At 41.0% G+C, this 24,068-nt stretch overlaps 1 protein-coding gene across 1 annotated transcript in view; it reads right to left on the bottom strand.

The window, feature by feature from the left end:
- The window catches only part of LOC144762222 (cysteine-rich venom protein TEL1-like), a 333,433-nt gene that overhangs the window by 58,167 nt on the left and 251,198 nt on the right, over nt 1-24,068 (bottom strand). Inside the window, exon 5 of the mRNA XM_078647370.1 lies at nt 12,543-12,628. Within this exon, the coding sequence (XP_078503496.1) occupies nt 12,543-12,628 (86 nt within the window). The remainder of the gene's footprint in view (nt 1-12,542; nt 12,629-24,068) is intronic.

Genomic DNA, 24,068 nt, shown 5'->3' with positions numbered 1-24,068 from the left:
CGAATGAACTGAGTCTGTCAGAATATGGCTGCATCATACTTGTTTGGCCAGACAAGCACAGCGCGATTCGCACGGTAAGCCCTCCAGATCGGAGTTTTACAGAGGCATTTCCAAGTGAGATTGGAATTGGGTCCTAAATTGTTATAAGTAATTGTTTTTAATTTAAAAATACATTTTAATTGTGTTTTATTACTTTATAAGTTAATTTAGGTGTGTGTTATGGATATCATAGTGTTAAAGTGTGTGTAGTCAATTAATGTTTATTAGCTTTTTTTATTAATACTATTTGTTTAATTGATTATTAATTATGTTAATGATGGAATTACATTTAATTAAAAAAAATTGAAGTGTTTTGTTTTTGGTGTGGTGTTAGAGGGTAGGAAATAAAATAAATACATTTATGTCTTAATTAATGTATTTGTTTGTAAATATTTTCTAGTTTAATTTTTTTAAATGTATTTAATATTTTATATAATATTTGTAGGTTTTTGTTATATGAAATTAATATGAAATATGTTTTCTTTTTATATATTTAATGTATTTGCTTTTGTAAAATATGTTTTTATTTATTTTTATGATAAAAAAAACTATATTGTTTTAAATAACTGTTGGAGTGGGAATAGTAATTTTTACCGCTCTGCTATCCAGCACTTTCCCTACTGTTGCAGTCACTGGAATGGGAATAGTAATTTTTTACCCCTCAGCTATCCAACAACTTCCCTACTGCTGTACTCACTGGAGTTGGAATAGTAATTAAAACCCCTCCGCTATCCACACTTTTCTTACTGTTGCACTCACTTAAGTGGGAATAGTTAATTTTACCCTTCAGCTATCCAACACTTTCCCTAAAGTTGCATTCACTGGATTGGAACAATAATGTTTACCCCTCGGCTATCCAACACTTTCGCTCCTTTTGCACTCATTGGAGTGGGAATAATTTTTTTTTACCCCTCCGCTATACAACAGTTATCATACTGTTGCATTCAGTGGAGTCGGAATAGTACTGCTGTCCAACACTTTCTCTACTATTGCACTCTTTGGAGTGGGAATAGTAATGTATGCCCCTCCGCTATCCAACACTTTCTCTACTGTTGCTCTCACTGGAGTCACAATAGTACATTTTACCCCTCCACTATTCAAAATATTTCCTAATGTTGCACTCACTGGAGGAGTGAAAACAGCAATTTTCACCCCTTCGCTATCCAGCATTTTCCCTATTGTTGCACTCAGTGGAGTGGGAATAGTACTATTTGCCATTCCACTATCTGACACTTTCCCTACTGTTGCTCTTACTTTAGTGGAAATAGTAATTTTTACTCCTCTGCTATCCAACACTTTCTCCACTGTTGCAAACCCTGAAGATATAATAATACATTTACTTTGTCCGCTATCCAACACTTACCCTACTGTTGCACTCATTGGAGTGAGAATAGTTATTTTTACCCCATTGCTATCCAACACTTTTCCTACTGTTGCACTGATTGCATTGTGAAATTTAGGTTTAAATATTTTGTGTTAGTGTAATGTTTTATTTTATTATAGATTTTATTTTTTTTATATTTTAAATCATTATTATATATTTTTATTTTGTATGTTATTTTAAACTTTTAACATAAATGAAAAATATTAGTTCCAGAATTGTTTTACAGTAAATATATATGTATATATATTATTATGTTTGTGTTTATTATTTTTGTTAAGTTTATGTGTTATATTTGAATAAAATGTATTACATTTTGTTTGTTAAAATTATATTTAATATTTAATATATTTAATATACATTATTTTAATTTATATTTATATAAAAGTTGATATTTTATACATCTATATTTTTGTAATCGATATTTTTTAGTCTATATATGTACACACCTGTTCAAGTATAGTAGTTGACATTTTGAATGTCTATATTTTTTACTCAATATTTTTATCATCAATGTTGTTATGTTATGTTATGTTATGCACATTTGTATTGCGCACAGCTGCCCCAGCTAAGGGGCGTCCTGGCGCATGGCAGGCAATGTGCAACAGTTAGCAGAAACACAACACAGATAAAAGGGAATTTATTTAAAAAGGAAAGTTTTCAATGCTTTGCGGAAGGCCAAAAGGTCATCCAATAGCCGCAAGTCCGCTGGGAGGGAATTCCAAAGTTCAGCCGCCCTGACCCGGAAAGAGCGACCACCAACCCGACACAGCCTGTATCGGGGGACCACAGCGAGCGCTTGACTTCCCGATCTCAGAGCGCGGGAAGGAACATACCACGACAGGAGATCAGCAAGAATTGGCAGACCTACTCCCCTCAAGATCTTAAACGCCAAGCACAACACCTTAAACTGGATGCGTGATTTGATGGGGAGCCAGTGCAGAGATCTCAAGACTCCCGAGACAGAACTCGTTCGGGGTAGGCCAACAATGGCTCTCGCCGCGGCATTCTGCACGCGTTGGAGGCGGATGGTCTCAGCCACATTGGTCCCTACCAAAAGCGAGCTAGCATAGTCCAGGCGAGATAATACCGTGGCCTGGACTATCAGCTGCCTGGTGCCACGGTCAAAGAACTTAAGAATGGGCCTCAGTTGTGTCAGTGAAACTAACCTATAGCCAATAAAATTAATAGTTAAAGTGCATTAACTCATCAAATTAAATGAACATTAAATGATGTATAAATTAAAATGTATTACTTTAATTTAACATAATAGAAATGTAATGCCTTGAATGTGTGCTTAAGGGGTTTAAAATTAGCAAATTTGTGTTTTAGGACTCAGTTGAGCTCCTTGTGGTGTGATGTGCGTTCTGTGTTAGATGTTAGGGATGAGTCTGGCTGGCCAGTTCCAGATAGTTTGCAGTCTTGTAGTGAGTTGCTTGGTCATCCCAGTACAGAGGGTGTACCCATAGTCCAGCATTCTGGTGACAAGGGCATGAGTGATGCTTTTTTGTTGTTTTAAAGATCTTCCTCAACATCTTCAAGGTGTGGAAGCGGAATGCAGGGCCGCCGTTGACTTGTACAGTCATTTCCTGTTCGCCATTGATGATGTTTCTGAGGTTCCTGAAGATTGTGGTGGGTCCAAGTTCATACAGCCATACGTTGGAGTCTCATGTCAAGGTGCTCTTGCCGGAGATCACTACTTCTGTCTTGTTGATATTGATCTTGAGACAGTTGGGTTTTTTATCTAGCGGTTGTGTCATGCAGGTAGTTAACTTGTTTCTTGTGTTGGGGTCTTGTCTGAGAAGGAAAGTATGATTTGCATGCAGTCAGTGTAGGAGAGGATGCTGAAGTTGTATGCACGGAAGAAATTTGCAAGAGGGTTAATGTGTGCATTCAAAATAGTGGGGCCGAACAATGAACCTTGAGGCACTCCAAAGATGAGTTTGCAGGCTTCCAAGGAGGAAGGTGCCAGAATGCAAGACTGTGTTCTGTCCATTACGAAGGAACAGATCAAGCATAGAACAGGTCCTTGAGTGCCATTCTCATGTTGGCACCTAATTAGGATAGAGAGTGAGACTGTGTCAAATGCTGTACAGAAGTTCAGTAGACTGAGCATGTTGTGTCTCCTTGGTCAAGGATTATGCTATGTTGTCTGTGGCAGCAATAAGTGGTATTTCTGTACTGTGTTTGAGCCTGAAGCTGAACTGCGTGACATCGTTGAGCTGGTGTATTCTGTGGTAGTCAGTGAGGCTTCTTTTAATTATTATCTCTAAGGCCTCAGCCGGATATGAAAAGAGGTTTATTGGAAGGTAGTTGGAGAGTGTGGCTGGGTCAGCAGATGCTTTCCTAAGCAGAGGGCGTGACAGTGGCATGTTTCCTGGTGTCCAGGAATATGGTTTAGTCAGTGGCAGTGTTGAGGTTTGTGCTAGTGTTGTGTTGATTGATAGGAGTCCTTTGGATAAGGTATTTTGGAGGCTAGGATCAGATGGGGCAGTGGTTATGATGGGGATGACATTTGTTCTTTGGCTGAGATGGGAAGTTGAGTTGATCTGCGATAGAGACGTAGTATGGTCAAGGGTTAAAGTTGTTGTATATGGAGGTGATTTTGTTACAGAATAATTCTGGGAGCTTCTTTTGTGGAGTGATGTTGCTGTTTTTTCATGGAAGATGCTTTCCAGACACCCTGGTTAACTTAGGTTGGATCAGGACACAGCGTTTGAAATGTCAAACATGCCACTTTAATAACTATCAAGCTGTGAACTAAATGTACTAGTACAGAAAGGCTCCTCAGTTGTTAATTGAGAATTAGATCGAATATGTCTGAATTATACCTGATTCTTTACAAACACATTTTCAAGAGACTTTTGGCCAAACGCCAAATGGATCTAGTGCAGATGGAGGAGCTTGGGGTGAGGATTTGCTATGATCCGCGTAGACGTAAATGGACTGGCCCGGGGAGGAAACGTAGGAACAGAAAAGGAAAATAAAATTGAAATAAAAGTATACAGAATGTTGGTTGAGCATTCAGCAGAAAAAAATATTTTGCACAACTTGGCAAAGGAATGTGCTATTAATATTGTATTTGCTTTAAAATAATCACTAGTCCCTAACTGAGTTTACCCTTTAAATTGCATTGTTTGAACAACCTCTAGAAGAGAGAGGACTGAAAAAGAAGGAGACAGGAGAACCTCCATACTGTTTTATTTAAGAATTCCAGACATTATGAGAGAAGCTTGTGAAGTGATGAGTCTCTAGATTTGCTTCAGTGACTAGTGGAACAAACCAGGAGTCGGCCAATGATGCCTGCTTGTCTGTTTGTAACTTTGCTACTATGGCTGAAGAGAGTAATGTCTGGAAACTTGAAAAGAACGACATCAGTGTGTATGTTACAACTAGACATTTCTCTTGCCTGCCCATGTGAAACATCTTCCTTTGTAGCTTTCAGAGTGTAAGCCACCCTGTGGACAAAGGAAGTGAGTGATAATGCAGAGAAATGAATTAGTTGGAATAATGCAGTTTGTTATGCCCCACCACTGACATCGTTTGCATCCCTACTGCAACTTTAACCAATGGACCTTTAACTGGAGGACCAGTTTTGGATGGTTAGAAACATTCTCAAAACTAAAGATCTAAACCTGTAATTTAGAAAAAAAAAGTTCATCTCTGAAGAACAGGTTCATAGGCATTTCTAGTGTTCTTCATTCATGCCACGGCACAGTTTTCCTCTGTAGTCTCAGCTCAATTCATTGTGAGTGCTAGTTGTCATAAAAGCGAATGCATTCTAGTTTTTCACACTGAAAGTCATGTCATGAAGTCTGAGACCAATTTGGGGTCACCCAGTAGATGCTGTGCCAAACCATTAAATGTTGCTTGTATTATTATGCCATTCAAAGGGAAAATCAAGGAATATTTTATTGTCTGACAATGTTTTGCCAAAATGATTTGTTGTTCTAATGTTCAGAAAAGAGAGCATTTATGCACTTCTTTGATATTTAATCATCTTATGAGACACCAATAATATTTTTGAGTCTGAACTGGCAAATTGGGCACCCATATTACATGCTTTTGTAAGCTGGAGGTGAGATTCTATCTTATCCCCATATACAACAAAGGCCATACAGCCAACTACCGCCCAATTAGCCTTATTGATTCTTCCCAAATTCTTTTAATAGATCAGCTCCTTATTTGGGAAAAAAAAATACTTTTAACCCAGCTCCAGGCTCAATTTCACTCAAAAATTGACATAATTAACCAGGTTTTTAGTTTTCAATTAATAAGTTGGAAAGAAGTAGACGTAAAAAGGGGTAGTCTTTATGTTGCTTTTGTTGATCTTAGGGTGGCATTTGACATGGTCCCTAAGAAACGCGTAATCAGGGAGTCCCTTTCAAATACTGAATCTTAATGGAAGGCAGGAATATTTTGTAACCGTCTGGTCACAAAATATTCACATTTTACCATAAAGTTCAAATTGGTGGTCCTCATGGGACCACTGCCCATTTGTGAATGTATGCAAAAACATTTTTTAGGAGTGGGCAGTGGTCCAAGGGACCACTGCCTGCTCTTCCAAAATGAATAGAAAATGTTAAATTTTTCTCTTTGTAACACATCCCATTTTCCTTTAAGGAAAACGGGCTGCTTTACAAAAAAAAAGATTGCTTTATTTTAAAGCAATCACAGACATGGTGGTATGCTGACCTCAGCAGGTCACCTTCTATGTGATTTTAGCGATTCCTACTGGATCGCACATTGCGACCTAACTCATTATTATACATGAGGTAGGCCAGTTCAGTTTCAGTTTCAAAAATGCTTTATTCGGTATGTATAAATACTACCATGTAGCAAAAATCAAAATAAATTACAATACATCATTGATTTACTTCGACTCTGATTGGCCAAGCGCCATCAATACTATGTACAGTATACATTTAGCAACACATGTGCAAATGAGCAGTCTTAAAGAGCATGTTAATACCGTCGCCTGATGATACATGTGCAAACTAGCAATAAAGTGCAATAGATGCTGGAAGTACTCATTTTCTGGCATGTGTGCAAATTAGCAAAATTAAAGTGCATATAGGTACATACAACCAATATTCGTTGTATACAAGCTAGCAGTAATAAAGTGCATAAAAGTCGAGGTCGTGTATTGAATTCATACAGTGATTGATTTACATGAAAAAATGCATTTTAAAATATAAGTGGCCACATGAAAACATATATCTGGGCTCTCTAAATTAAACATCAATTGCATTGCTTTCGTTGTACTATGAATGTTATACTTTAAAAAGATGGGTTTCAAGTAAAATTTTCGGTAAGAAATATAAAATTTACAAAACAACATAAAATGACAGCCACTCTGCTTAAAAGCACCATCACAGGGGCATAAACATAAATCAGGTTTCTTATTTGTTGGGAATGCCACAAGGTGGTGCACAATCCCCAAACGTAGGCGAGATAGTACAAAGCGGTGGGAGCTTTTGCTCACAACAGTGAGGTATGATTGTAAACCTTCATTAATATTGTATTCTAAATAAGAGTTAAACGTGCTTTGTTTTGTATATTTAATCATCCTAATACTACCTATATGTTTCATGAAAGTGACTTTAAGCTCCTTCTTTGACAACCCTGTCCCCAATGTTGGTTCTTCAAAAATGTCGCAACCATGAAGTGTCTTATATCAAGATTGGATGTGACATAACCAAGGAATTTTTGAACAGTGGTCGAGCTTTAGACAGTCGTTAATCACATCCTGAGTAAATTTTGTCTCTTCTTTTGACCAGATTGATCGCCATAAGGACAGAGGGCGTAGGGCGATTAAGTCGTTGACATGATTTAAACCGACTTCCCTATGTATTAGCTCGTTTGAGGCCAAAGCCGGGGCACAAAGCAAACGTTTCAGGAAAACATTCTCCTCATGCTGAATTAGGTTAGCACTCTGGGAATGGTATCCCCATATCCCAGCCCCATACAGGGCTGATGATATGCACCTAGAATTATATATTGACACCATATCTTGAATTCTACGGCCCCCTAATTTCGCAGCAAATCTAAAAACGCAACCTGTGTTTCTTGCCCTTTTAAAACGGACACTGTCTTGTTCATTAGTCCACCTCCCATGTCCTGAGAATGTGATGCCCAGGTAACAAAAATTCCTTATAGATTCTAGTTTCTCCCCATCTAGATAAAAGGGCCTGCTTTTTCTTGCCTTCCTACTACACGACATTGTAAAGGTCTTTCCTTTGTTGATTATCAATTTTCTGCTCTCAGTGAAAGTATGAAATTTATTAATAAGACATTGCAGGCCATTTTGGGTCCAGGAGAGAAGGACCGAGTCGTCCACGTATAAAAGACTTGGGACTGAGTTACCATTAATAGTGGGGGCATCTGCTTGAGTTCTTTTTAAAGTTTGGTCTATCTGATTTATAAAAAGCGAAAATAGGAGTGGGGCAAGCACACATCCTTGTCGGATACCTCTGTTAGTTCTAAAAAAAGGTGTGAATTCTCCATCAGGTCCGTATCTAACTTTACTGGACAGGTTTTCATACAATCTGGCCAGGAAGTGTATGATTTCAATCGGGGCACCCATTTCCAATTAAACTGGCCAAAGGAGCGAGTGTTCCATCAGGTCGAATGCTGAACTCAAGTCAGAAAAGCACAAGAATAAATTGCCCTCTTTGGCTTTTGTGTACTTGCTGACTATAAGTTCCAGACTCACACACTGCTCCATTGTTCCCATCCCCTTTCTGAACCCGTACTGCACTGGGGATAAGATTTTATTTTCCTCTACCCAGGCTTTCAGTCTTTCTAAAAGAACTCGACTGAGTATTTTAATTGACGATTAATTAGTGCTTCAGTAACCTCGGTTAGAGTCACAGATAACTGCATTTTTTTCCATTTAAAACTAGACTCTATGTCTGTAATTAAAATTGACCCATCTGGGTTAGAATCAGAATAAAAAATCCCAGTAAAATGGGCAATCCAGGCGCTGAAACTGACATGGGAGGTAATTTCAGGAATGTTATCATTCTTTAAAAATGGGCTATTTACAATTTCCCAGAATAATTTGTGATTTTTTGTTTCCGCAGCCATATCCAGATTTAACCAAGCCTCGTTTTGCAGATCTTTTTTTCTAGCTGCTATAGCAGTCTTATAGTTAAGACGCTCCTCTCTAATTTTTTCTATATCCCTGGGCTTGGTATCAAGTGCTATTTTAAGTTTATTTAATGACTGGGCACAATGCTTTTCGAACCACACCACATGGATTCTCCTCAACATACGACTCCTTGCTGTAAGTGAGTTATCAATTACTTTGGTTATTTTTAGAAAGCTGGCAAGTAAAATGCCCGGGATCACTTTTGGTTCTAGACAGTAGCCTATTTCCCTGCTGCATTTTAGAAATAAGTCCTCCATAAATTGGGTAGGGTTAATGCTGGTCCACTTAATTCTCATGCCGTTAGGTCTTTCAGCTGTAATCCCTTGGACAGGTCTTCCATATATATGGGTTTTTTGCCCCCAACCTGTTAATTCCAGCGATATGCTGTTATGATCGCTCACTGGTTGCTCTATTACCCAAACATTAGAATAGACAGATCCATTAGATACCAAAATGTGATAGATATTAGAATGGGCGTCTCTCCCTCTAAATGAAGGGCACGCTTCATTATCTTTATTCTTTGTGCAGTCTAATAGTTCCAGATCTAATTTGGCTACCAAATTATTCAAGGCACTCCCATAATTGGCATGCGGGAAATGGTTAAAAACAGTACTACCTCCATTGAAATACTCCTCACGGTGGCCACAAATCCCCTTCTGTGCATGACTACATGCTTGAATGTTAAAATCACCCACCCAGATTATTACTGGGGGATCACGTGATAGCACAAGTACTCCCTCTATTGCCCGCTCTATGTCAAGTACAATCGTTCCCCGGTTGGGTCCAACAATGGTATTGTAAAAATTTACTATGACTAAATCCCTACCTTTACCATGCACTAGACGCAAGATTGATGCATACGGAGCCAACTCCACATAACCACCAGGGCTAAACTCAGTTAGGGTAGTGGATACCAAGGTCAGTAGACCGCCTTTTGCTCTTCTTGCTCTTCCTATTAAGGAAGCTATTGCATCCACACTGTATGATGTATACCCTTCGACTTGTATTTGGGCTCTGTGCCACGTCTCCTGGAGACAAATTATATCGTGGCCTTGCTTAATAAAGTTATCCCAGAACAGCGTAGTTATTTTAGCAGTAATTCCCGCTATGTTCCAGGTAATAACCTTTAAGCATTCAGCAGAGTTATCAGCTAATAAGTCATAGTGTGTGGTCACTTCAGATCTCACAGAACTCAGATTCATAGTCATTTCCACACAAGGGGTAACATCAGACTAGGCTATTTCGTTAATTTTATATTGGTCACTACTTACTAAGCTCACATCAGTGTCCCCTTCTGCCCTGTTTATACACAGCAGCCCTTGATCAATTACAGCCATTCCCCCAGATGCGGTTGCTTCAGGTTGTGATACTATGGATTGTTCCCTCAGTCAGTCATTCTCTTCTAATGAACCAAACACCTGGAATCTGTTGTAGGTCGGGATTGTAATATTATCCCATAGATTATACAAAGGTGCTGGTTCATAGGCTACATTGAAGAGGTTAGGATGGGCAGCTCTAGGACAGTCATCAGTTTGTGTTATAGCTTGTTTCCCTGTCTGACTCCTATAGAAATAGTCTAGGGGGAGCAAGGTATTATTATATTTATGTTTGGAGGGTATGGGTGCATTTAAGATGGAATCTCTAGCCCATTCAGGAATCCTAAAATGTATAACTATGCAGTCACCATTTATCTCCTTTTTTCTAGGTCCCAACCAAACTACTCTCTGTGTAGAAATAATTTGGTTTGCCCCACGCATTGGAAACCCACAATTTTGAGCAAGCCAATACAGGGTTTTGTTCTTAAGGGTTTGCTGGTTTTCGAATTGGGTGGGCTTGAGCTTTGGTACGTTAGCGAGAATAGCTACGTACGGACTACATTCTGGTGGGAGGTTAATCGTTGCCGGGATTATGTTATTAATATGCCGCCCTGGCGCTGTCCTGTCCATGTTGTTAGGTGTGCAACCCCCTTTCTCCCTTTGTCCCACATCAGGTTTCTGTCCTGTTATATTAATGGAGGTGTTGGAAGGCAATTTTTCCGGGGCATTAGCTACTACAACCGTAGGCGAAGGGCTAGGTGCTCTTATTTAGCTGTTAGTCTGGTTATTACCGGGTTTACCCTTTGGCACATTACTTGTGGGCGGCTTGATTTGTGTGTTAAGATGTTCTAACACATCTAAGTTAGCTATACCCAGCTTCTCAAGAGTCTCCACTTTGTCCGTTAGGACCTTCAGTCTTTCAGCCATCGGTGTAATGTGGGATTTTACCATTAGTTCTAATTGGTGTATGAGACCTTCCATGTTAATGGGTGGTGAATTTTGCTGGGCAATAGCATAATTTTCATTCGACATTAGATTTCTGCTCTGCTGCGGTGTCTCTCCCACCCTCCCTTGTTTCAATGTGGTTTGGATTAATCTTTTATTTTTACTCCTGTGTCTCTTCCCTTGTCTATTTGCGACTACCAGTTTCCTGCTGTGGGCAGATTTATGTTTAAACCGACCGATTCCATAATCAGTCATGCAACTTATTAGACTGGTGTTAGCTAGCTCAACTATTGAGTTAGTATCATTGGTACCACAGCCACCTGACTCCACTCTAGCACTGGGCACCTCAGTTTCTGTAGATGGATAAAGAATCTCACTAGCTTTTAAATTAGGAGTTATTGACAGCCTACTCTCCCGGGAAGCAAACACAGTAGATGGTAACTGTTGTGGTGCCTCGTCTAGATTCTGCTCTTTCCCTGGCAAATCTGCATAAGAGTCTAGTAGAATGGAATCCTGTGATATGGCTGTTGTAATAGAAGTATTTACAGGTAAATTAACTCCTTGTGTGGACGGGGTTATCAGGCACATGCTCGGTGGTATTTAGAGGCGCCTTTCGGTGTTTTTTATAGCGGTAATTACAACCCCGATTGTTTGTTGCAACATTTTGTCAATGGCAGTTAGAGTTGGAATCTGGCTTTGGGCCAGCGTTAATTTCCTAGTAGTCGCCCGTGTGGACATTGGAGTCTTTTTAACCATGGTTCTACTTGATGCCACAATCAGTTCTATAGTGAAAGCGTTCAAACTACTACAACAGTAGTTACCTTACACTATGCTTTATCTGTGGAGCCAAGGGACGCGGCTCAGCCCAGTCTCTTCCGGCCTCTGAGGGCCTAAGAGGGCCCGCCCTTTGCCCGGGCTTTGCCCGGCACGTACCGCGCGCGTCCTCGTGGGACGAGGAAGCAGGCAGAGTTTTATGCGCCTCCTGGTGCTGGAGAGTGAGGGGGGCGGTGCCCTGGCGTCAAGGCTGCTCGGAGTTGTGGTTCCAACCCGACCGGCGGAGCCAAGCCCGGCCAGTCAGGGCGTGCAGGACAGCGCTGCGGAGCCAAGCCCAACCAGTCTGGGCGTGCAGGGAGGCACAGCGGAGCTAAGCCCAGCCGCCAATGAAAGCAGGGAGCCATGGAGACGCCTCAGCGAAGCAAGGTAGGCTCGGCCGGCGTGCAGACCCCTTTCAAAACTGCCACCAGGTCCTCGGCAGCAGGTAGAGTTTTATGCGTCTCCTGGCGCTGGAGAGTGAGGGGGGCGGTGTCCTGGCGTCAAGGCTGCTGGGAGTTGTGGTTCCGACCCGACCGGCAGAGCCAAGCCCGGCCAGTCAGGGCGTGCAGGACAGCGCAGCGGAGCCAAGCCCAACCAGTCAGGGCGTGCAGGGAGGCACGGCGGAGCTAAGCCCGGCCGCCAACGAAAGCAGGGAGCCGTGGAGACGCCTCAGCGGAGCAAGGTAGGCTCGGCCGGCGTGCAGACCCCTTTCAAAACTGCCATTTCCAACACACTCGGAATTGCAGAAAGTGTTCAGCACACTTTCATACATGCAGTTTTGTGATTTCCTCATTTCCAAATAGGGAATCGTGAAGTGCTTTCTTAGTACATCTGGCCCTAAGACTTTATCATTTTCGATAATACATGATTTACCATTAATATAGAAAATACTTACGCTGGACAATATTGGCAAACAAGGTAGTAACCTTCTTTGCAGCTTCCTGCTGCACATCCGATCTGGTAAGTATTTGCCCAAACAATCTGTATGTAAAAAGAAAATGCTGTAGTAAGTTTTACCTTTCACAGAGCAGGCTCAACAGGGGGTTAGTTTATCTCTTCTGTTTATGATAAGAAGGACGAATATCTATAGGTTTTATTTATAATGTGCACAGGACGCTCCCTTGATTAGGATATAAAAAACATAAATATCAAATATATTCTAAGTGAATGGAAATGATTAATCAACAAAGTAAGGGATTGGTCTAAGAAATTAATGTTGTTGTGTAGTATACATTACAAAAGAACGTTGTATCAAATTTGATTTAAAAATTATGTTATATTAAAATGCTTGTATAATAAATAGCATATGAAGTCAGCCTTTTTGATTACATTTTGTTGGCTTCCTGTCTCACTGTACTTCTCCGTTTAGTAACACATGGGTCAGTTGGAATACCTTCAATATCTTTCAAACCATATACACTGAGGCCACTTATTGATCCCATTTTACATACGTTATTATCCATCAATTATCAGCAAAAGTCTCATTGTTTGATTCAAAAGTGTATGCAATGGGTATTATCCAACATATTCACATTCCTTTACTGCAACTTCCAATCAGTGTTCTCCCATATATTGTATTCCAGAAACTTATCTTCAATTAGGATTTGACAAATGTTGAATCTAACAACATTGACGGTACAATGGGCAGCCATCAAGGCTTTTAGATGCCCATGGAACACTCTCTTGAATATTGATGTTTGGTGTTTAGTTTATTTAAAGGATCCGGGCCCAGATTTACTAAGCTCTTGCTTTGTCCTTGTGTCAACACATCAAACTGCTTAAGGGACATTTGCAAAGAATCGCAAATTAATATTTGCATTGCCTTGTGCCACTTTTCAACTGCAAAGTAATTTAATGCTGCCACTTATGCTGCTTTGTGTTACCCAGTGTGGGAGAGGCGTTACATGTGTAGAGCATTGGCATTTCTGTGCATCCACAGATTTACTAAAGTGCTTTCTTTATTTCTCAGGTTACTTCCTTTTTCATCATCATAATAACTTTATTCGACAATTTAAGTCATAAAAGTATACATAAAATACACAATTTTAGATTAAAAATCCATAAAAGCGTATACATAAATATTAAAAGGTATTAAACTACATTGGACTATTGTCGAATATATTCTTACAATTATTTCATAAATCCTAAAAACAAACTCATCAATATGCATTTAGTCCAGGGGAGTATTGCACGAAAGTTCATAAAAACCACCCTCAAAATATAGTATAAATCAGCTTAACATTCATATGCCTCCCGCTATTTGTTTTGTACGAATTACCCAGGCCCATTTAAAAAATTTAGCCATAGCAAAAGCAATTAAAGGCATCGGGTCACTACATAGGATTCTTAGCGCCTCTTGATGTCTATGGATACCAAACAATTTGCATATAGGTTTAATCCACATTGATCTGAGGGCCGAGTACAAAAGACAGAAGAAAAGGAAGTAAATTAGTGACTCTTGTTCCTCCCCACACTTAGGACATCTGTCATTACCATTTTCTCCCGCCCATTTAGCTGTAAAAGACCTTACTGGAAGGGTACCTACTCTTAGTTGGAAATAGAGCTTATGGTCCTGCTGTTACCCGATAGTGTCCCAATATAGTTCCAGCTTCGGTCGGGCTTTTATTTCCAAAAATCGTCCAGTTAAGTGCGAGGAGAGTCCCTTTGTCCTTGCTTCTGTAAGCACCATCTCCCAATACTTTTCTTTTACAATTTTTTTGGAGGGGAATATAGCGTTTTCTGGGTCGTCCCAGAGTTCCCTCATTCCCATTTTGAAAAGTAAAGACCGAATAGCCTTCAGCCAATGAATTTTCTGGCATGAATCCATAATCATTATTTCCCTCAGCCCATGGGCATAATGCCGTAGTTCTTCAGTGGACCATAGACGGTGCCAATACAGTAATGGCCGTAGGAAGGCAAGATCTTGCACCGTCTTTTTTCCAAGATCCCACATTAGCGGTGTTAATGGGGTACTTATGGGAACGCTTGTAGCTTTCCGCAGAAATTCATTTTCTGCCAGCGTCAGCTTTCTTAAATCCTCGAATCCCCAAAGTTCAGCACCATAAAGTGCCGAACTTACCACCTTCATCCCGTATACTTCCAACAGTGGGCTGATGGGCTTTGTTATCGAAGAGGTACATTTTTTTAAAAGAATGCCTGCCTGTTGGCGGTGTTTTAGCATTACAATATCTAACTGGCTAGACCACCCCAGATCTCTCTGGAGGGTGACCCCCAGGTATGTGAAGGCATCTACCCTCTCCAACGGGGAACCATTCATATGTATCGACCCTCTAAAAGGTCTGGCAGACCCATGAGTTTTACGGCCTGCAAGGACCATAAACTTGTTTTTTGCTGTGTTTATTTCTAAACCCCTATCTCGGCAAAAGTCTTCAAATCGTTTCAGTGCGAGCTGGAGCCCACTTGGTGTTTTTGAAATGATGAGAGTGTCGTCCGCGAACATGAGGATCGGAACCCGCTCACCCGACATCGCAGGGGAATCGGTAGGGACCAGGGAGAGGAAGGCCGCAACCCCGTTCACAAAGAGCGAGAACAAGGTCTGCGCCATGACGCAACCTTGTCTCACTCCCTGCTCCACCGGGAACGGCTCTGTAACCTCTACCCGGCAACCCCACCATACCCGAGCGAACGTACCCTCATGCAAGCGGACGACCAAACTCAGCAGTTCAGGTGCCATCTCCAACCCCGCAAGGACTTTCCACATCATATTGCGTGGGACCAAGTCGAAAGCCGCCCTTAAGTCCACAAAGACAGCATACAGGGTACCTTTTTCCAGGACTACGGTACGCCAATATAACATAATAAACCGGAAAACCTGGTCTATGGTACTTGTTTTTGGGCGAAATCCAGCCTGGAGGTGACTCAAGATATTATCATCATCCATCCAGGTCTGGATTCTACCCAAAACCAACCGCCCCATGATCTTTTGTATACAGTCGATCAGGCTTATCGGCCTATAGTTTCCTGCTAATGCCTTGTCCCCTTTTTTGTATACCGGCACAATTTCTGCCCCTTTCCATGATTTAGGGACTTCCATCCCTTGGGCTATGGCGTTCGACACATATAAAATATAAAACCACCATCGCCCTCTATTGTTTAAGAATAGATCTGCGGGGACTCAATCCATGCTGGTAGCACGTCCTTCGGTGACTAGGTCCAGTGCCCTTTCCACTTCTCCCAGGGTAAAGACAGCCTCCTTATAGAAGGTATGATCAAATGCTCCCTCACTGATGCCAATCGCCCTGTTGGCAAATTGGGGCTTAAAAAAGTCAACCCATGAATTTCGGTCGACGTTGTTTTGGGGGCTCTCGTGATGCCCTCCCCTGTCCCATTTAAAAATACCCCAGAAAAGTTTAGGATTCTTTACATTGCACGCCACTTTAAGATCCTGCCACATGCCCTCTTCCCAATCCCTTTTGGCTGTATATTGCTTGAGCCTATAATTCGTTCGGGCTTTTCTTATTGTGCCCATTTCTTTTGGTCTTTAAGGCTTGGCCCAATTCTCTCCTAGCTTGTCGGCAAGAGCCGTCATACCAGCTCTCCGCTTTTTGAATTTGAGCTCTTCTATTTCTTGAACTCGGTTTACGAAAGTATACTTTTAATTTAGTGAAGAGCTTATTATGTGCCTCTAACAAAAGATTGAGGGGAGACCCATTCAGGGTACCTTCCTCCATAGCCTCTAATGCCCCTTCCAAGTCTCGTTCAATGTTACCATGATTTCCTGATGTTCTACCACTTGACACCACTTAAGGTGGCGCTCATCATTTGCCAAAACTAAATCTGGAAGAGTTGGTCCCCCAGAGTCCTCATCCTCATTATGTAGACCCAGATTGAACATAGCAGTCAGGGGATTATGGTCACTCTCAATACGCGTGACCACCTCCATGTCCAATAGCGTGGACCACATCCGAAGGGGGACAAGTAAATAGTCAATGTTGCTTACCCTGGCACCATTGTCGAAAGTTGTCATTCCCATTTTATCAGACAATGTGCGTCCGTTAGCAGCCCTCAACTGGTTTCCCATACAGAGGCCCTTTAACTGGATTGCAGTCTCGGTCCATTTTCTTATAGGTTTAGTGCTAAGTTGGGGAACTCCCCACCTAGCATCCTCATCCTCTGTTAAATATGTATCATTCAAGCCAAGGGGTTCAAAAGTGGTGTTAAAGTCCCCTGCAATCAATGGCAATATGTTAGGAGGGGTAGCCTGCAGTAATGTATCCAACTCTGCTACAACATCAGATTTCTTGCCACCTCGAAGCCCCCTAGCATATACATTGTAAATATCAATTTCTAAGTTAGCAGGGAAACTAAACCTGACCCCAAGAATATCGTTGCTTACAACAGGGAGGAGCTTGGTGTGACATTTTAAGGACTGCCTAACCCATATCACTAATCCCCCCATAGGTGCCCCTGGCATTTTTTCACAGCAGGAACAAAAAAATTCAAAAAGCCTACTCTAAACATTGGTTCAACCGCCCACACCTCTTGAAACAAGCAAATGTCAAAGCGAACAATAAATTGTACCCAAGGCTGAGAGTTAAGTTTTGTCCCCCGTCCCGCCACGTTCCATGAGATAAAAGATGTTTGACATAATGGACCTTCAGGTGCTGCGGCCAGTTCGTCCCATAGAGAAGGATCCCCTGGGCCTTGTTGTACATGAATCTGCCTTCCCAGTGACTGATCTAGCTTTGAGATCTCACTATTCCCATCGCACCTAACACTTTGCCTTTGGTCACCCTCATCCTTCCCTTCTATCCCACTGTTCTGGGCGGTCACTGCCCTCTCCAAATCTCTACCCCTTCCCTTATGCCCCCAGCTCTATTACTTGGGATAAGCCTTTGGGGACCAAACTGTCAGTTGCAATCCCCCTATGTGGCTGCATAGTACATCATACAATCAACGAGTAAGAAGCCTCTAACCATAGTTTTTATGAAGGAGGAAAGTATCCTTTCTTACACTAATACATTCCTGCCCACAACAATGGTGCAAAGGTGTCTGCATTGCACTAGGCAGGCACAGGTGCACCATCCAGAGCTGAACAGAGCCATATCTTTGGAAGCATAGCACAAGTCAGCTCTCCCCCTTCACACAATGCAGCACAGCAACTTGCTTTGCTGTGCTGCTATGAGTGAACTTCTAGTAAATCCGAGACCTGATGTTTTAAGACCAAGAGTGCCAAGTTTATTTCTTCATGGATATAGAAGGTGGCACTGTAATGCCACTGTTTGAACCTTTGCATCAGGTTGCTGGGAACTTGTAAAGCTATAATTGGTGTTTTTACTGGTCCTAACTAAGGCAATGTGTTTGGGTGAGTTGATAGCATTATTATGTAGTCCTCCCAATGTAGGTATATTTAATGCTAGAATATCTTCGAGGATGACTTCAAACTTTATTCTAAAGGGAAACAACATTTCATAAGAATCATGAAATTGTTTTACCTGTACATGTACTCTGTGATCTCTTGATCCAGGAACAAACAATGTGAGCCGTCTCCTTCCAGTATGTTAACAAGCCCATTCCACTAGAGGAATAGCTGGAATATGGGCAGAATATGCAAGGGTGTTTATGATAGGCATTTGAGTAGCAGCAACTTGGGCAAAACAATTGACTTTGGCAATCATTAAATGTTGAATTTGACTAAAGGAATATGAAACGTTGAAATATGGCAATAGAGAAAATTTACTTTAAGGTGCACTATATATTTAGATTGTTTGTATTTTACTGGCATGACTAGTGCATGTTGTGTATTATGTACTTTAAGTGGTGAAAATTAGTTATGTTTGCAAATTCCTTGAAGTAGTAAGGAATGGGAAGAGGTATCTGGAGGAGGAGGCAACATCTAGATTATTTATTGTTAATCTTTATCAGTCTATCAGCCTGATTCATGTAGGTAAATTGCACTCGCAAAGGGCCAGATTCTGAGAATCTGGCCCTTTGCGAGTGCGATTTTTGCATTTGGTATTCATGATACCAAATGCAAAAATCGCTATTTAAGAAGTCGCATATTTGCGTGGAATGGCATTTAAGGAATCTCTAATAGAGATTCCTCAAATGCTATTCATGACACAAAACAAAATAGCGATTTTGGACTTTTGGGGCCGCTATTTACCGACAGGTCAGACCTGTCGGTAAATAGCAAAAACTCAGAAAAATGCTTTTAAAAGCATTTTTCAAAGTTGCATGTAGCACACACACATGTCCTTTGGACATGTGTGTGCGCAACACCTGTCCAAAAGTGCATTTTAGGGGTGCTACAGGGCGTCCTTTGGACACCCCTGCCACCCTTAGAATCGCTATCTTAGTTGCGAGTAGCAAATTGCTACTCGCAAATCCCCATTCATTCCTATGGGCCTCTTGGCCCATAGGAATGAATGGGGAGTATTTGCGAGTAGCAAATTGCTACTCGCAAATAAAGAACATGTAGGAATCGCTATTTAAGTAGCAATTCCTACATGAATGCCGTTTTGCGTGTCCTCAATAGCGAATCACTATGATTCGCTATTAGGGACACGCAAAACGGCATGTACATGAATCAGGCTGTAAGTCTTTATTCCTCGTCCCATTACTTACGTTTCTACCTGCCCACCTTAACTGTTCTTCGTGGGTTCTAGAAATTATAAACACCAATAAGTCCTGGGGAAATCAGGCACCCTTTTACATAGCAAGGTGGTCGGTCTTAAAGCAGTAATAAAAACAAAGGGTGCTTTTGAAGTAATGATTGTTGTATTTGCAGCAAGTAGCAAGTAGGAAGATGAGGTAAATGGGTTCAGAGTAATGCAGAAAAAGTATGGCACATATACATGTTTTCAAATAGGGAGAAATCTTGATAGCCCCATGAACACATGACATAGGAAAATAGCACAAATGGATCACTGTTTTATTTTTCAAAGAAAGTGCCAAACATGCTCCATTCAAATGTAAATCTCTTCAAAGATTTCACATGTTTTACACCCTGAGCATCTCAAATATACGATTCTGTATATAAAGCAGTGTGGCATGTGCAAGTGATGAGGAAATGTGATTATTTCTCTCTACTGCTCTCTATTTCCACCTCTCTCACTTTATTTGTAAGTATGTATGTGTATATGTATATATATAATATTTGTGATCAAGTAATAGAAGACATGACAACATCCGTATGCATGTTTACAGTTACCATTAATCAAAAAACGAAAGACCACATAAAATCTATACATGATCCAGCAGACAGGTACATTAGCTACCAACTAATGAATTGAAATAAATTGTATTTGATTCATGTTGTAACAAAATGTTTTTTTATCTATGGGACAGAAAAAGTACATTCAGTATATTTATATACTAAAGTAAATTGGGGTTTCCAACTGACGTAATTGCATCAGAGATGTATGTATATATATATTCACTGAAAAAACCATAGGTTATAGACCATATATAGTTAGGAATTAGCATTTACAAAACCTTGAAAATTCACTGAAAAAACCATAGGTTATAGACCATATATAGTTAGGAATTAGCATTTAAAAAACCTTATTTTACTCACACAAAACCATTGAAATTCCATATATAGTTAGTTGCACTAACTATATATTGCGCACCCGCAATCCACTGCTGATGATGTCACATATTACATCATTCATGACATGGTCAGTGACATCACTGATGACATCACTGATGACATCTCAAATGACATCACTGATGACATCACTGATGACAACATCCAGTGACTATGTTTCTGTAAAGTTAAAATATGTCTTACATATTGAAGAATGAGTGGATGTATAAGTGTCTGGACGAAGGATTTAGTAGGTGCATGACTGAATGTATGAGTGAGTGATTAAATGTGTCTCACTGAGTGCATGGGTTAGTGACTAAACTGTCTTAATTTGTGCATCATTATGTCTGTTGTTCTGTAAACTGCTGCATGTGTTGATCAGTAGCTATATGAGTAACTATATGGGTTATTGATTGATTGCCCAAGTATTTGCATGGGAGACTGAGTGTGTGTGTGGCTGGCTGGGAGGTGTGTGACTCTGTACAGATCAATGTGTACTTGTATCAATGATTGTATAAGAGAGTAAGTATGTGTTAGTATATGGTTGAAAACGTAAGGTGCTCTATGTTTAACTGTATAGAGTAGAAAATGGAAGTGTGATTGATTCTTTACAGGACTGACTAGGTGTGTGAGTAACTCCATGGATGAGTGGCAGAGTGTGAGTGTCTGTATAGGTGTATGAGTGCATATGATTGTGTTGTAAACATGAGTGATTGTATGTATGAATGATTGTATGGGTGAATGAGTGAATGTGTGTGTAGACGTAGGAATCAGTGAGTACGTATGTAGTAACTAGTATTGGTGTGTCAATGGTTTCAAAAATTATACTCTGTTTTTAACACTGGGTGAAACAGAGGTTATATTAAAATGTGAGGAGATGCATTGTATTGTCACATGAATGATATCATCAGTGATGTGGTCATTGATGTCAAATGAGATGTCATCAGTGATGTCATCAGTGATGTCATTTGAGATGTCATCAGTGATGTCATCAGTGATGTCACTGACCATGTCATGAATGATGTAATATGTGACATCATCAGCAGTGGATTGCGGGTGCGCAATATATAGTTAGTGCAACTAACTATATATGGAATTTCAATGGTTTTGTGTGAGTAAAATAAGGTTTTTTAAATGCTAATTCCTAACTATATGTGGTCTATAACCTATGGTTTTTTCAGTGAATTTTCAAGGTTTTGTAAATGCTAATTCCTAACTATATATGGTCTATAACCTATGGTTTTTTCAGTGAATTTCAATGGTTTTTTAATAGCAAATATCATAAGCTGTCGAATGTCAAGTACGTGGTAAGAATTTTTTTTTTCGTGTTTATGCACACTGATCTGCTTTGATTGCTGCCCCCCACCCCTCATTTCTATTAGGAGTACTCTCTCTTTGCAGATAGTGAAGGGTAGTTAACGCAGCCCTTTCCCCCTTTGTAATCCGTCGTGCCTGCTTCTCTCTCCATTTGATTGATTGTTCTCTTTGGTTCATTCTCTATTTACAAACAAGCACAGAGTCGCAATACTCTGTTTAGTCTTTGCAGATAGCGAAAAATCGTGTAAAAAAACAAAAGGAATCGAGCAAAATCAGTAGGCCACTAATGGGATCTCTTTTGACCTCGCTAAAATAGAAACATTAGGAACAACCTGTTGAAAATAGCAATGCGTATGTATATAAGCGGCGTTCATTTGTGTTCACAGTACCCCTTGTTGATTGTTTCAATCGAGCATTGAATTGTTTGAAGTTAATTCTCTTAACGATCTTCTCTACCTGCAAACGAGGAAGAATAGGAATATTCTATCTCCCTTTGCAGATAGTGAAGGGTAGGTAACGCAAGCCTTTAACACGTCGTACCTATTTCATTCCTCATTGATTGATTGATTGTCCGAACATTGACTGTTTGGGAATTAGTTCTTTTTGGAGGTATTCCCTGTTTGCAAATAAACGTAGGAAAATCTTTGCAAGTAGTGAAAGGGTACGTAATGCGGACCTTTCTCCCCCGTTGTAATCTGTCATGCCTATCTACTCCCCACTGATTGATGCACCTTTTTCACCCGGACCATTTACTAGAGATACGTCATCTGGCCCGACCAGAGAGCACCCCTAGTGAAAAGGACATATGCAATAATAACGAAGTGATCACTGTATCCTGTTAACAGAAACTTTACCATGAAACAACCTGGAAAGAAAAAAATAGGAAAACGAAAATCAGTAGGCCACTGATGAACATGAACTTTTATTAAACAACAAACAAAGAAACGATAACATAACGTAATGATAAAACCTATTAATGTCCTAGAAACAAGAAAACGTTAAAGTATGCCAGTGGTGAGAGACCAGAAAAACAGTCCGAGAAACCAAATCACCCCTCGCTGTCCCAACTCATGCACTCTGAAAGTTCAAAGTTTTGAGGAGTGCTTGTAACATTGTCTGAAGCCTATTTGCAATTGCTTCATCTTCACTATTCTTAAAGTAAGTGGGGGCTGTTGTGATGCGGTGCCACCCTGAACCGCTTGACGGAGGCCCCCGAGGGACGGTGTCATGTCGCGGACTCGGAGGGGGCGCTTGGCTCCGGCCCCCTCCCCAAGTCGTGTTGCCCTGGTGTGGCCTGAGATCGCCCCCGACATAGGTGGCCGGCTCCCGGGGTCAAGCGGAACTTTTTTCCTTTTGGTGACTCTTCCATTCTTCACCTTGTCCCACAATCCGTTTCACCTAAAGACACGCTGTAGTGGGGCACCCCTTTTCCGTTTCATTTGCCATTCAGCCCGCTTTTGCTACACTGTGCCTCTTCCGCTATTCAGCTGTTTACCGCCCGCTCTTTCGACTACAGCGTCTCGCTCACCATGTACTTGAGTTGCTCCCGCTCTTGCGGTGCAGCGATAGGCGGCTGCCACAGGACTCTCAAAATGGCGGCCATCTCTTCAGATTTGGGCGTGGTCCACTAAATGGGCCTGCGACACCTTGGAACTCGGACGCTTGTCTGCTAGAGCTTGGGCTCCATTCTCGAAAGCGTCCCCTCATCCTTGAAGATTCTACAAAAGTCTTGGGGGCCCCCGACTCCCGCAGGCTTCTGGTGGGGAGCGCCTAGCATGATTGCTCGTGGAATGGCCACGACGGAGCTACGAAATGGTGGTGCTCTCATGCTAACGCCAGCTTCAGTCTGAAACATCCAGAAACACTGTAGACTACCAATTCGATCAGTTCCGGTAGCGCTCCAACGTCACCCGGTAGAGAAGAACTTGCCCTCCCCTCTTTGACTGATGGTTCTTGTTGCCTGTCCCTTCTGTTGTCATTTAACAGAACTATTTAGCCTGCTGAAAGGGGTTGTGTGCCGTCCGCTGGTTGGTGGAGACATTTTGACTATATTCTGGACCTGCGTTGTCGCGTAATGCGTCATATGACGCGCCGCGTTAGAAAGTTTAATAAATTATGAAACACAATAAACAATCCTTAAAAAATAAAAAAAAATAAAAAATAATCAACAAAAGCAACAGCTAGGTAATACACATATAATTTTATCTCCGCGAAGCGGAGCGCTGTTACAGATATATATCTTGTTTCTGAACGTTAATTTCTCAAAATGCACTGAAGCACATATATTGAGACCTAGCAAAGGCACATCGGGCTACCAGTCCCTACAATTTTTCCAAGTTTCGTGCAAATCCATTCAGCTGTTCGATCCTACCGAGAGACAAGATGGCGGCCGCTACGGACTGTTTGGAATGTTTACAGACACCGGAGAGCCAATCAGCTTCGCTTCGCAAAGCTCCGTAACGCGAAAAGTACGCGAAGCGGTGCGCTGTTACAGATATATACTTTTTTTTTAACGTTAATTTCTCAAAATCCACTGGAGCACATATATTGAGA

Source organism: Lissotriton helveticus, chromosome 6 (assembly GCF_964261635.1).
Source record: "Lissotriton helveticus chromosome 6, aLisHel1.1, whole genome shotgun sequence".
In the NCBI taxonomy this organism is placed as follows: Eukaryota; Metazoa; Chordata; class Amphibia; order Caudata; family Salamandridae; genus Lissotriton; species Lissotriton helveticus.
This window is presented reverse-complemented; position numbering and strand designations above follow the sequence as displayed.